The sequence below is a fragment of the Ornithorhynchus anatinus genome, chromosome X1 (genome assembly GCF_004115215.2).
Source record: "Ornithorhynchus anatinus isolate Pmale09 chromosome X1, mOrnAna1.pri.v4, whole genome shotgun sequence".
NCBI classification, from domain to species: domain Eukaryota; kingdom Metazoa; phylum Chordata; class Mammalia; order Monotremata; family Ornithorhynchidae; genus Ornithorhynchus; species Ornithorhynchus anatinus.
In genome coordinates this window covers 65,995,788-66,009,776 of record NC_041749.1, presented here as the reverse complement: position 1 = coordinate 66,009,776, position 13,989 = coordinate 65,995,788, and the positions used below count along the sequence as shown (strand labels likewise).

At 37.5% G+C, this 13,989-nt stretch overlaps 1 protein-coding gene across 17 annotated transcripts in view; it reads right to left on the bottom strand.

Moving 5' to 3' along the window:
• CADPS (calcium dependent secretion activator) overlaps window positions 1-13,989 on the bottom strand; it is a 495,043-nt gene that overhangs the window by 107,889 nt on the left and 373,165 nt on the right. For 6 of the 17 annotated variants that reach the window (XM_029051416.2, XM_029051412.2, XM_029051418.2 and 3 more), the window contains 4 exons: window positions 13,088-13,151; window positions 12,113-12,236; window positions 9,701-9,769; window positions 8,815-8,832 (listed from right to left, as the gene is read on the bottom strand). In XM_029051416.2, coding sequence (XP_028907249.1) covers window positions 8,815-8,832; window positions 9,701-9,769; window positions 12,113-12,236; window positions 13,088-13,151 — 275 coding nt within the window. The remainder of the gene's footprint in view (window positions 1-8,814; window positions 8,833-9,700; window positions 9,770-12,112; window positions 12,237-13,087; window positions 13,152-13,989) is intronic. The other 11 variants (XM_029051415.2, XM_029051423.2, XM_029051424.2 and 8 more) reach the window with 3 other exon arrangements.

The following is a 13,989-nucleotide window of genomic DNA, read 5'->3' as shown; positions in this document are numbered from 1 at the left end:
TTCAAGACTCTAGAAGGCTACAGAGTTACACTTGAGAGCTGATCAGCTTTCAGCACTGAAATACGTGCTTGATATTAAAACCAAAACACACTTTAAGGATAAGGGAACAGAAAGCAATCTAAACTAGAAGACTGCAGAATAAAGAAAAAAATCATTACAGTACTTGGTGTTTGCCTAGGTATGCCTTTGAACCTCTGATTTATTATGTTTTTCTGCAATTGAGAGGTTGAAGGCTCAGGTGGTGGCTGGGGTTTAGGCCGATGAACTGTTCATGGTGGATGAAGGAAGACAGTAAAAGTAAAGAGACAAGGTGACTTTAACAAAGTGACCAATAAGATGACAAACCTTGAATAAAAATATAAGTAGAAATGACAAAATACAAGTAGTAGTGTTGATGTTTTCTTATTGTTACTTGAATGTTACATAGATATGATGGAATTTGACAAAAAACATACCCCTCTATCAGCTTCTGTAGCACTATACCTAGATTCCCAGATATTTAAAATTCAAGGGAAATGCTAATTACATTTCACAGAGCCAAGTGTAAGTGGAAGATATCAGCATCATCAACTTGTTAAAGACTCACATTGAGGAATCCCATTTACATTCTAACAATTACCTCTTTTTTCCAGATTGTAGAAAATTCTACTTAATAATATATGTCTTATTCTTATGAATGTTGGGTTACATTTCCAAAAGGCAAACATGGCAATTCATTGTTTTTTAAAGCCATAATACAGACTTTATGTCAGTTCAAGGGAACTTTAAAATATTCTTGCTCCCTTTGTGTAATTTAAACATAAAAAATCTGTCACTTTTTAAAATGTGCATTTTCTAATTGTTTCCAGCACATTTAATTATTTCCAACTTGGAAGTCTCGTGACTTTTATACTGTGGGTTGAATCATATATAAAAACTTGCCAGCTCTATCAAATATGTTACTTGCTATTCCAAATGTTAGAATACCGCAATCAGAACTTGACCCATCTGTCATACAGTTTACAATATCGGCATAGAAAAAAAATTATGACAATAGTCTTCCCTTCTATACATACTCACAGGAATATCTGATGACCATACTAGCTTTACAACACTGCTTATCTGTAACAGGTTTCTCTGTGGTATTAGAAAAATGCTACTACTAGATATTATTCCTCATTTTATTTTCCAGTTTTGTAATTTCAAATCTTACTAGTAAATTAGTGGCCACTCCACTGCCCAAATTGCTTTTTGGTTTGCTTGCATTTTTTGTGGGAAAACTGAATTTGGCTGCTAATTTATCGGAAGTGGATTTGGGGTGTTTTGAATTCATATAGTGTTAGTAAAGGAATCAGGATATAAGGAAAAACACAATATTCTGATAAACCATCTGTTAAAAGCAAAAGTTTTATTGCCTTGCACCCTTGAATGTGTCAGGGTTCAATGCAGAAATTTTTAAAAAAGCTTTCAAAAGCTGCTGTTTCAGCTGCATTTTAAAAACATGCCAGTCACTGATCTTCAGCAACATTTTAGGAACTATTTGTTGTCTAAGAATCCCATTCTTCTGGAGACATATGATCTGGCAACACAGAGACAAAGAAACAAAGAAATCTGTTCTGGTTCAGATTTAATTTCTGATTCATAAAATAAAAAAGGAACCTTAGAAACGAAACTTGAACCAATCCAGAATCTGGTGTCTAAATTAAAATATTCCTCGGAAAAATGCAGTTGAATACACCTCAAAGATTTCATATACTGAAAAAACATGCTCTTTTTAAAAAAATTGACACCCCCTTTAGCCCCAACACACACACACACACACACACACACACACACACACACACACACAGACACACACACACACTTTCTCCAAAAACAAGGTTTCCAAATTCATTCACTCAATTACCATTGCTCATGTTTATGTGATAAAATATACTTGGCTCCAAAGGGAGTTATAATGTGACTGGCATGGAAAAATGAAGTAATTTCTATAAACTCTAACCAAAGCCAAAAGAGAGTAGCACCTGGGAGCATGGGGCAATCACATGCACAGACAAATAAAACCCTTGATTTATCTGTCTTACCTGTTTCTAACTACTACCTTCCTCATCAACCATCAAAATGCCTATGAATTCCTGGCCACTTCAATTATACTCCAAAGTCTTATGAAATAATTTGTACTCTTAGCACTCAATCTATTTATTTTGATCACTCTTGTATATATTTGTCTCTTTTATGTTTGTCTCTCCCATTAGAATGTAAGCTTCTCGTAGGCAGGGAACATACCACTTGCTTATTCTGCATTTCTCAAATGCCAAGTATAGTGCACTGCTCCAAGTGGGTGCTCAATAAATGCTGTTACAACCACTAATACTACCAATACATTCTTGAAGAATCTAGGATTTGGATCTTGCTAGAATCAAATATGATCAATTAATATTTAAGTTATTGAAATTTTAGATGGGCTAGAGAAAGGATTGGGGAAGTAGTGGAAAGTTGTGAAATGCCTCTTAATATTCCTAATCCCTCTCTAAGGCCATGCCAAGCAGCCAAATGAAGTAGAAAATTATCTGAATAATTTAATGAATATAGGTATCAAATCTAGATAATTCCATTCATTCTATAATCTTTTTCCTTCAATACCAAATTTTATATGCCTTGCAGGCATTCACAAATATCATTACTGGCTGAATTACCCAGATATTTGCTTCAAAGATGCACTTAATTTAGCTTTACACGGTCTACATCAATTGTATAATACCAAGGAAAGTCAGTTATCCAAATTAATTAACACTGAGGCTTTGTCAGACAATGGAAGGTTCAACTAATGGAACAAAATTGGAGTTGGCTATCTCAGGATGGTACCTACTTAATCTTGTTCAGTTAGCCAACTTTTTTTAAGTTATCCAAATTAGCTTCTGTTAACTAGTCAGACAGTTCATTTAACCAACCTTTGGATAATTCACTTTCTAATGTTTAGACATGAAAACTTTAAGTGCCAGTCCAGCAATAATCAATCAATCAATTGTATTTATCTTGCACTTACTGTGTACAGAGCACTGTACACAGAGTTGGTAGACATGTTCCTAGTAACATAATGTATAACACTTTTGGACTGTCTAAGAATGGACACTGCTGAATTATGATATAGGCATCTAACATATATTTCCAATAAGGATTAACCCCAAGACCAATTTTCTCATTTGATATGAAGATCTTATTTAATAAATGCCATAATAATATTAGCATAAACAACTGACATGAAAAATGTGACAATTGACTTCCAAATACTTTTCCAAATATGAAAAAAGTAATACTTTGTATTCTATATAATTTTTTTACTTTACAATGCAGTTTCTTATCAAGTATATCATTTGCTCTTATTGTTGAAGGGTATGAAGAAGCAGGTGTGGTGTCCCCATTTTGTAGATGAAAAAAATGAATCCCAGAAAAGCTAATTGACTAGTCCAAGACGACATAACAGGACTAGATTTCAGGTCTCTTGATTCTCAAAACACAGTCTTTACCTAAACCACACAAGATTCTTCTTCCAGCTGAAACTGGCAAGAACTCAGCAGAATTTGTGAGTTCAATGTGAGAATTGTATTCCTTTAAACAGTCAACAGTACAATAGAGCAGCAACACAACTGAAAGAATTTGGATATTTCAGTCACCCAGAATAAAATATTGTGGCTTATCTACAAACTTAAAACACAAGAGGTGCTTCCTAAAGAGGCAACCTCTGGAGAACTTTAATTAAAATTGAATATTTAAAAAAATAACATCACCAGACAAGAAATATAGGCCTATTGAAGGGCCATTTGTACAGATCTTCAGTCTCTTAGATCATAGCTTGTATAGTGAGGCAGACGCTCTGATTGTACTCTGGTTATCGTAAGAGAGAATCCTGTCCACTAACTAAATACCTGATCTTTTCCTTTGATAATCACTAATGGTTTTAGGCTATTGCAATAGTGTAAACAACACTTGTATTTCTGTGGTTTTAGTTTCTCACTATGATCAGAGCGAATAGTACTTTGCTGTAGAACCTTTTAAAGTCAAATGTAAAGGTAGAATATTATGTTTACACAATATGACAGTAGTGGATCCTTTTGAACTTTCCACACCATGCTTACACTGTATACTTTTGAAGAATTCTCTAGTGAATCCATGAACATTCTATCAAATTATTTTGCTTCCAGAGACTTCAGCTAGCAATCAGCAAAGGTAACTTGTTCCGGGAAGAGAAAACTAAAGCGGACCGACAGTCACTGCCTTTCTCCAATTCAGACAATGAATTGGAATTGTAGATATATACAAATCTGGAGGCAAATCCCGTTTTAGTACTGTGGTTGCTCAACTGCAGTAGCTTCTAAAACAACATCCACTATTGAGATAACTCAATGAAAACAAAGCTTATGGTCATGGCCTCTTTTCATCTATGCTCAATCTAGCCCTTGAGGTAAACATATGCCTGGTTTATTCCTGCTTCGAAAGCAAGATTACTGTGCAGTGAGGACAATCTGTTTGTCTGCTTCACTCCTAGGAAGGGCAACTGTTTGGCTGAATTTTCAGGAAATATCAGGAAATCCAGTTACATGGTTTGGGGGCCTCAGACCTTGCTAGATCTCAGGTACTTTGGTATGATAAAAGCTAAAATCAAATATGATGAACTAATATTTAATATTCAGCTAATATTTAAGTTGTTGAAATTTGAGATGGGAGAGAAAAAGGATCAGGGAAGTAGTATAAAGTGGTGAAATGCCTTCTAATATCCCTAATTCCTCTCTAATGCCATGCCAGTAGCCAAATGAAGTAGAAAATGATCTGGATAATTTAATGAATATAGGTATTCAATCTAGATAATTCCATTTATTCAAGAATCTTTTTCCTTCAATACCAAATTTTATTGGCTACGACTAATTGGGTCATTGGCCTCTTTCAAGGATCCTCCCAGGCTTACCTCCACTTGGAGCTTGGCCTGACAAGACCACCCTAAGCCCCTGGCAATCTCAGTGTGTTCCCGAAGTGCTAAACTCCACTCACCTTGTCCCAGGAGGGTGCATATTGGGACATTACTCTGGGTTGTGTCTGTACAAGTGGCAAGATCACTATCAGCTGTCCTGCCCCTGGCCCCAAATGGTGCAGCATACTACCAGGGGTGTGTGATGACTAGCATGGTGTAGTGGACAGATCACAGGCCTGGAGGTCAAAAGGTCATGTGTTCTAATCCCAGTTCTGCCATTTCATTCATTCATTCCATTCAATCATATTTATTGAGCGCTTACTGTGTGCAGAGCACTGTATTAAGTGCTTGGGAAAGTACGATACAACAATAAAGAGACAATCCCTGCCCACAGCTAGCTCACAGTCTAGGAGGGGAGGGAGAGGGAGCCAGTTGTCTGCTCTGTGACCTTGGGCAAGTCACTTCACTTCTCTGTACCTCAGTTACCTCATCTGCAAAATAGGGATTTGAGACTGTGAGCCCCATGTGGGACAGGGACAGTGTCCAACCCGATTTGCTTGTATCCACCCCAGTGTTAAGTACAGTGCCTGGCACATAGTAAGTGCTTAACAAGTACCTTCATTATTATTATTATTATTGTACAAAAGCCCCACATGGGAGGATTATGTTCTTCCCACTTGACTCCTTTCTCCTTGTCTTCTCTTGCAGTTAAGCCTGCCTAAAACCATGGAAGCCAGGCACAATTCTATTTTGTTCTCTTCCTCACATTTACTTTGCATTATTTACACTTACTTTACCTTTACATTGAAATTATAACATTCTCAAATGTGCAAATTGATTTTTTTTTCATTTTGATAATTTGAGGACTTTAATTTTATATACTGTAAGAAAATGTGGGCCAGGAAAGTAACATTCAAGGAATACATTACAAAAAAGACCAAGACTAGTATAGCCTCCCAAAGTGTACAGATGAACATATTTATTCACAGAAAAGGTCCTTTAAAGTGATAGGTATATTAGTTTCTTCCTCCACAACAGAAAAAGGAAAGATACTACAGTAGAGATGTGATGTCTAGACTGTAAGCTCATGTTGTATTGAACTCTCCCAAGTGATCAGTTCAGTGCTCTGCACATAGTAAGCGCTCAATAAATATGATTAATTGATTATCCCGGTATTATTGACCAAACTATGAGTCTTTATTACTATGCAAGTATTCTGTTATTAGGCCTTTAAATTCATAAGAATTATACTTACCTAAAGATGGGTAAGGATTATATATATACATTTTTTATGGTACTTGCCAGGCATTGTACTAAGCGCTAGGGTAGACAGAAGATAATTGGGCTGTACAAAGTCCCTGTCCCACAAGTTCACCATCCTCATTTTACAGATGAGGTAACTGAGGCACAGAGAAGTTAAGTGACTTGCTCAAGGTCCCCCACATTACTTTGTGATCTCCTCAAAGACAGTGACTGCGTTTTGTTTTCCTTTAGAAACCTCCACTAGACATGACCTGCTCAATAGTACTAACATGGTAGGAAGAGCATGGAAAAAAAAAAAAATTCTTACCATTCATTATCTATCCTCTGGAACAGTCTAAACTCCTTGAAGCTGACAGCAATCATGGTTGCTGTGCACTTCTGCAGGACAGGCTAGATTAGACATGCTAGGCTCCAAGAGGAAGCCAGAACTATGATGAGGACACAACTCACACAATTTCAAGTCCAGCTCTCTGTTATGGAGACTTATGCATGTGGAGCCTTGTTGCCCTACCTGCCTCTGTTTGGGCAGCAAGGGCATCATGCAGGACTGGCCTCAGATGTTTAGCTGCACCATGGTGGTGAACAATTTGCCTTTCCCATTCTGTAAGACATCATCTCTCTACACTATCTGTGTAACCTGCACTTTAAATGACCCAACATTACAACCTTCTGCATGCCCACTCAGTGTAATGTAATGATATCATATGGAAGTTGGCCCAAACCCTCACATTTAGAGCTTTTCTTGGGGGACCCTCCCTGACATTTTCCTCTATCTACAAATCTATGAAATGGTATTGCTCTGAGTTTAGTCTTCTATCCTTTTGGCTCAGTGGAAAGAGCCCGGGCTTGGGAGTCAGAGGTCATGGGTTCGAATCCCGGCTCTGCCACTTGTCAGCTGTGTGACTGTGGGCAAGTCACTTCACTTCTCTGGGCCTCAGTACCCTCATCTGTAAAATGGGGATTAATTGTGAGCCTCATGAGGGACAACCTGATAACCCTGTATCTACCCCAGCACTTAGAACAGTGCTCTGCACATAGTAAGTGCTTAACAAATACCAACATTATCATTATTATTATCCCAAATATATAAATGAGCCCAGCTCTCCTGTGGACACAAGAGAGGAAGTGTAACCTCACTCACCTACCTCCTGCTTCTCAAGTGGAGAATCTCCCTAGGAGATTTTCCCTGCCACCTGCTCCATTCCCTCCCAACATAGCTCTTTAAGCTAAATGGAAGAGGTTTTTTAAGATTGGCCTTTTCAAATCTCATGAAAGTTAAACTGAATCAACAGTCTAAGCATTGCAACTTTAATTCATGATTTTCATTCAATGAATACAAAGAAAGAAATTTGCACAAGTCCTACTCTCAATAGTGAATCCTGAAAATGGGGAAAGTACTGGTCTCCTAGTCTCCAGCCTCTTTCTCCTCCAATCCCCCTACATGCTACTGCACAGATCATCTTGAAGCACTGTTCAGCGCACATCTCTCCTCTTCACAAAAACCCACAGTATCTTCCCATTTTCCTTGACAGCAATTAAATGTTCCTCACGATTGGCTTCAAGGCTCTCCATTAGGCCCCTCATCTTGCATATTGACTCTCTTCATTCCCTTCCCCCCAGCTCATGTTCCTTGTTGCTTCCAACCTCATCTTCTAGCCATACCTCACACCTGACTCTTCTGCTTGTGTCCACCTCATGTTATTTTCCTGGCCTGGAATTCCCTCCCTCACCTAATCAGCCAGAGTACAGCTCTCCCCATCATCAAATCCATCCTCAAATACCATGTTCTTCAACAAGCCCTCCCCAGTGAATAATAAATTGCCAATCCCTTGAGTTGTAGGACCCCATAGCTACCACTGGAACTTACACATTTCTTTCTACCTATCCTCAGCACTTGTACGTTCGATTGTACAATTATTATTATTCAGAATGTACTGCTTGTTCATATTTTTTATGCCTGTCTCCTCCATTAGAGTACAAGCTCCTTGTGGGAAGGGAAAGTGTCTTGGGCTTCTGTTGTACTTTCCCAAGCACTTTTTAGTGGGCATTGCGCCCAGTGAGTGCTGAATAAATACCATTGCTACGACTACTACTACCACTAATGGAGACAAAACTGCATAACTATCTTTGCTCTTTCCTCGTTTCATTACATTTTACCACACATTACAAACAAGAATGACACAAACACAACTTCTCTCTAGCTAGGCTGTTAGTACACATTTACCAAAGAACATAAACTTCTCAATAGGGCATAAAACATAAAATGTGAAAAACAAAAATGAAGATTAGTTTGTTTCAAAAGACTTAATCCTTTTTTATAAACGAAAGGCCAGATCTCTAAAACTTTGACACCAAAAATCAAATGAAGGTCCTTAGCAAACCAGAAGTTCTGCTCCTCGAAGCTTATGCCTTTTCTATGCGGTAGCTCTACTCTATTAGGTATAGGGCATTATGTAGGTTGAGACAGCACAAATTAACTCCTTAAGTATTATTGCAACTCCGCTTCAGTTTCTAGGAGTACATAACTTAAGGAGCCATGAAAAAGAAAACAAAACTAAATATAACTCGACAATCCTGTTATTTATAATGCATATGCAATTGTTCACCTGCATCCTTTTGATTCTCTATATGAAAGAGAGAGAGAGCAACAAGGAGAGAAAAGAGAGAAACAAGAACAGATATGCAGAATTAATGAGCAAGTGGACCAAAATGCCCCCCATTTATGTGTGATATATGACATTGGAAAGAAAAGTTGCCCATTTACTCCCCACCCAGAGATATGGGTATCAGCAAAAAAGGCTCCTTCACAGAGGTGGAAAATGCTGCACAAATAGAAAATTAGTAAAATTAAGTTCAATGTGAAATCAAGCTATGAGAACATATAAATACTCTCCAAGTGACAATTAAGTCATATGTTCTAGCCAGAGCTTGGAGAAAAAGGAGAAATAAAAAAACTCTAAGGAATACAAGTTCATCTTCTCAGCTTGAGAGATAGATAACAGACAAGGCATATAAGATCTAATATGCAGAAAAAGGACAGTTTTATATGATCTTATACTCAGAATGACTTTGAGATCTTAACTTATAGACAAAAGGGATTGCTTTTCACATATGTCCTTCATCTAACCCCGAGCTCATTGTTCCCCCGTAGCTGCTACCTTTAGATTGTGTACCAGTGACAAGCACTTTACAAATTGGGGTTACACAGAAGCAAAGTAAAAATGCATTCAGGTCACAGACAAAGAATAACTGAAAAACTTACAGACAAATTGGAGTTTATCACAAACAAATGGCTTAATTGTCTAACCTGTTTTAAGTTGATAAAAAGTGACCGGACTTCTCACACTGGGTTTCACAGACAGAAGCAACAGACAAGCCAAATGCTAAAAGACTTGAAGCAAGGAAAGTGAGTTGGTTTGGATCTGGATTTTCTTGAAATAATGAAAACAGAAAGAGTGAAGACAGCATGGAGAGGAGGTGGTAGGTACTCACGAATGGTTAAATCCATCACTTGAGAGGCCAAGCAGAAGACAGGATGCTCATACATTTCTCTCTTTTTCCCTATAAAAGAGGATTTGGGCATGCAAGAGGCTTAGGTCAGAGGTAAAGAGGTTAAAGGTCATAGGTCAGAGGAAAACGTTACATTAGCTCAAAAGGAAAGTAGCCACAGAGTATTTTGGGATAAACATAGGATAAAAGAAAAAGGAGGTTTAAAATTGAAATTATACTGGATTAACCATTCAGCATGCCATGAGTCACAAGAGAGATTGTGACCATGATTTTTCAAGTCTCTTTTGAATTGTTTGCAAGAATACAATGATCAAAACATCATGGATAAAGGGAAACAGAATTTTATTGATTCAAGGCTCCAAGATACTAAGGATTTCAAACTTTAGTATCTAAGGCTTTTGAGGTATTTCTTCATAAACATAGTCTCCAGTAATATCACTACAACTCATTTAAAATTCAACAATTGCACATGTCTTTTTAAAGTGGGTAGGAGTTGATCAAATTTTCAAATTCAATTTTTTTCATGGTAAAATCAGGCACATAGAATAATAGCCCTTTTAATACCACACAGTAGTAACATTTTTGAAACTACTATGCCTTCACGTGTAGTGGACTATGCTCATGAGAGAAAACCTGATACATGCAGCTGGTGGATGTTGGGTTGTTTGAATTAACAATCCCAGCATGCTTTGAATTGGTGTCACAACCACTTTTATAGAAGTAGCATAGAAAAGTGGCTGTGCCAATCACGAACAAGGAAGGAGAGAAGCAGAAGAGAGCAGGTAGTGTGGAATGAAGTACTTCTCTGAAAAGAGAGCTGGAAAAAAAGGATTTGTTGCTTCAAAGTATTCCCAGACCTAAAAGTCACAGTGCAAAAGATAATTAACACAACTAAGAAGAATTGAGGCACAAAAGGAAAGTATACACTAGCTGTTCTACTTTGGAAATGAATGCATTTTTACTTACAGAGCTTAAAGTTTGATTTTTTTTTGCATAGATTTATCTGAAAGAAGAAAGCAGATCTTACCAAAAGGTTAGTAATATCTACACCAAGACCCAGGGAGCCAGCATCCATAAATTCAAAAGTGTTTTGATCCAAGTCCTTCTCCATCCTTGTTCAGAATAGTTAAAGCATTTCATTTTACTGAGTACACCAAATTACAAATCTCCTGTGAAGGTGAATGCTTTGTGAAATTGCCTGATAATACAGTGCTCATAAAACCTTCATTCCTCCTCTATTTTTATCACTCATTACCAAGTCAAGAGTTGATAAACATCCTTTTAGTGCCCAATTCTTAAGTGTTTCTCACTGGATGCATAACAATGAATTCATTACCACTGGTACACAATTTGCATTGTCAGACAGACAAAATTGAAAGAGGGGACATGTACAAAAGGTTGAAAATTTGACACAATAATAACCTGATTCTCTAAGAAAACAAGGACTCTTCTGGTTAAAATAATGGATTTCTTTTTCATTTGGTTTTGTTTTCTGAGTCATGTCCTGAAGCCATACGATGTAGATTTGCTCACTTTACTTGGGAGTCATGTTTCACAAGTGATAGAAAATCAAAATCCAGAATGGGACACATTCAGGTTTGCACATAAAACTTACACATTTATATATTTCACCTCAAAAAACGTGGTTTTTCAAATCACCCTATAGCAGCCAACAAGGAAACAATGAAAGGTAAAGATACACAGTGGATTGTGACTGAGCTGAAGAACTTAATTTCCTCTGACAAACTTTAAAGTGCATTATGGATGCCTTCATGGTTGTGTTATTATTATCATTTTCTAACTTAACAAATAGTAAATACTTTCAACCGGTCTAGATTTGGAGTGTCAGAAATACATGCAATCAAATGTAAATATAAGACCATTGGAAAATTAGGCCATACACAGTACACTCTCTAGCATAAAGGTTTCAAAAACCTAATAAGAACAGACACTGCAAGTAGAAATAAGATGATTAAATAAGAGTGAAATATTTTCATTTAGCCAACTTTTCTATTTCATTTGGACTTCTCTAGTCACAGCTAACAAATTGCTTTACTCTTTTCAGCTACAATGACAGCAATTCCTGAGTTCTCGTCATCCTTAAAATCAAAACAGTTATGCTGTGTGGCAAACACATTCCTGCGCAGAAGTCACTGATGCTCTTAACATTTCAATTCCTTTTCCAAAAAAAGAAATCATTTCCCATGCCTCCCTCCTTTCTTAATATTGTTTGATTTGGTGAACTGTCCACAGCCACAATGTTACCTGTAAATTGAGTTTAGTAATCAAGCTAGCAAAGAGATAAAGCTAGATCTATATTATTTGGTCCCCATGAGTTACAATTCAGAAAACATAAAATTTAAAGCTGACATTGGTGACAGTGGGTAGCCTTACCTTCAATTTTGGCATACTCTGATAGGCGAGTATAGTTGACTAAAGCTGCCTGCTCCAAACATTTACGGATGACTGCTTTTACCTCTTCTTGTGGTACTGGAGTTACAATGTCTTTCATCAAGACCTTAAGATAAGTACCATTGATTGTTAAAGGAGACATTCTCATACATTATTCAAAAAATATTTTTAAATGTGAATATAAGGCATGGAATTGAGAATTGTAATGTAATGTACATTTCTGTTTTTAGGAAATTTGATATCAACTCAATTTTAGAGACCCTTTGATACCCACAAGGCATTTTAAAATCTTTTAAAATTGTATTACATTTACAAATTTATATATCCATCTTTCAGAAATAGCAACTATTAAATCCTTATTCTTTTCAGCTTTTGACTAGACCTCTTTATAATTAGGTAAACAATTAATCATATTTATTGAGCACATACTGTGTACAGAGCTAAGCACTTGGGAGAGTACAACACAACAATATAACAGATCCATTGATAATGGAACTCTAATACACTGAGACAGAAGCAGCACATTCCAATTTTAAATTTGGGTAGATTGTGCTAGTTTTGTACTCCTTCTCTCTCCTCCTCCCCTCCCCAGCATGCAAACCTCTTCTAACCCGGCCGCAAGCATAATTTCTGCAAGAGTGGAGGGAGGAAGTGCTGGGAGTTGGGGCCTAGAACAAGCCCCATTGTACTCCTTCAGTGATGTCACTCCTCCCTTCTGGGTATGAGTGGAGGGACTTACTAGGGTGAAGTATTGTGGTCCTACCTTTTGGACTCAGGGAAAATGTCTGGAGATAGGTCCTTGTCCCAGTGGTGACCAGGGGTATCACATTTGGTATGGTCCTGAAACAACCATTCTGCCTCCCCCTTCCATGTCCCAAAGACATTCCAGCTATCAGTTATACTTCTGCAATATGGTTTCTAGGTCTTGTTTTGTAATGCTTTGTTAGTTATTCTTACCCTTTCCAAAAGAGAGAGAGTAGCTTTCAAAGCACCTTCAGGTCGGCCAAATGGAAAGCAATACCTAAGGAAGACAAAATTATTTTGATTATAAAGGTACACATTATATTCAACATTGATATGAAAAATCTTACAACAAATTGATTTACAGAACAACCTATTTTTTAAATGCTATTTATTCAGTGCTTACTCTGTGCTAGGCACTGTATTCAGCGCTAGGGTAAATACAAATCAAGCAGGTTGGAAACAGTCTCTGTTCCATATAGGGCTCATAGTCTTAATCCCCATTTTACAGGCGAGGGTACTGAGGAACAGAGTCATTAAACGACTTGCCTAAGGCCACACAGCAGACAAGTGGCAGAGACAGGATTAGAATCCAGGTCCTCTGACTTCCAGGCCCAGGCTCTTTTCTCCAGGCCATGCTTCTTCTTTTGGAGGAGAAATTTTTAGTCTCCTAGTGCAAGAGCAAGTTGGGAAGTATGTTTGATCTTTCTGATGCACTGATGCTTTCAGATCCCTGAGAAGAAAATTATTTCTTCAGAGACCTGGGGATGCAGCATGGACTGGTGGGCAGAGCATGGACCTGGGAATCGGAGTATCTCAGTTCTAATCCCAGCTCTGCCACTTGTCTGCTTTGTGACCTTGGGCAAGTCAAGTAACTTCTCTGTACCTCAGTTCCCTCATCTGCAAAATGAGTATTCATGAGTATTCTCCCTCCTTCTTAGAGTGTGAGCCCCGAGTAGGACCTGATTATTTTGTATCAACACCAGCACACGTATTAAGCACTTAACAAATACCATCATTATTATTTTTATTATTTTTATTATTTCAGTTATGGGATCCCCACTTTCTGGGCCTGGGGATCTTAGTACTGTGCAGACCATTCCACAACCTGAGCCAAA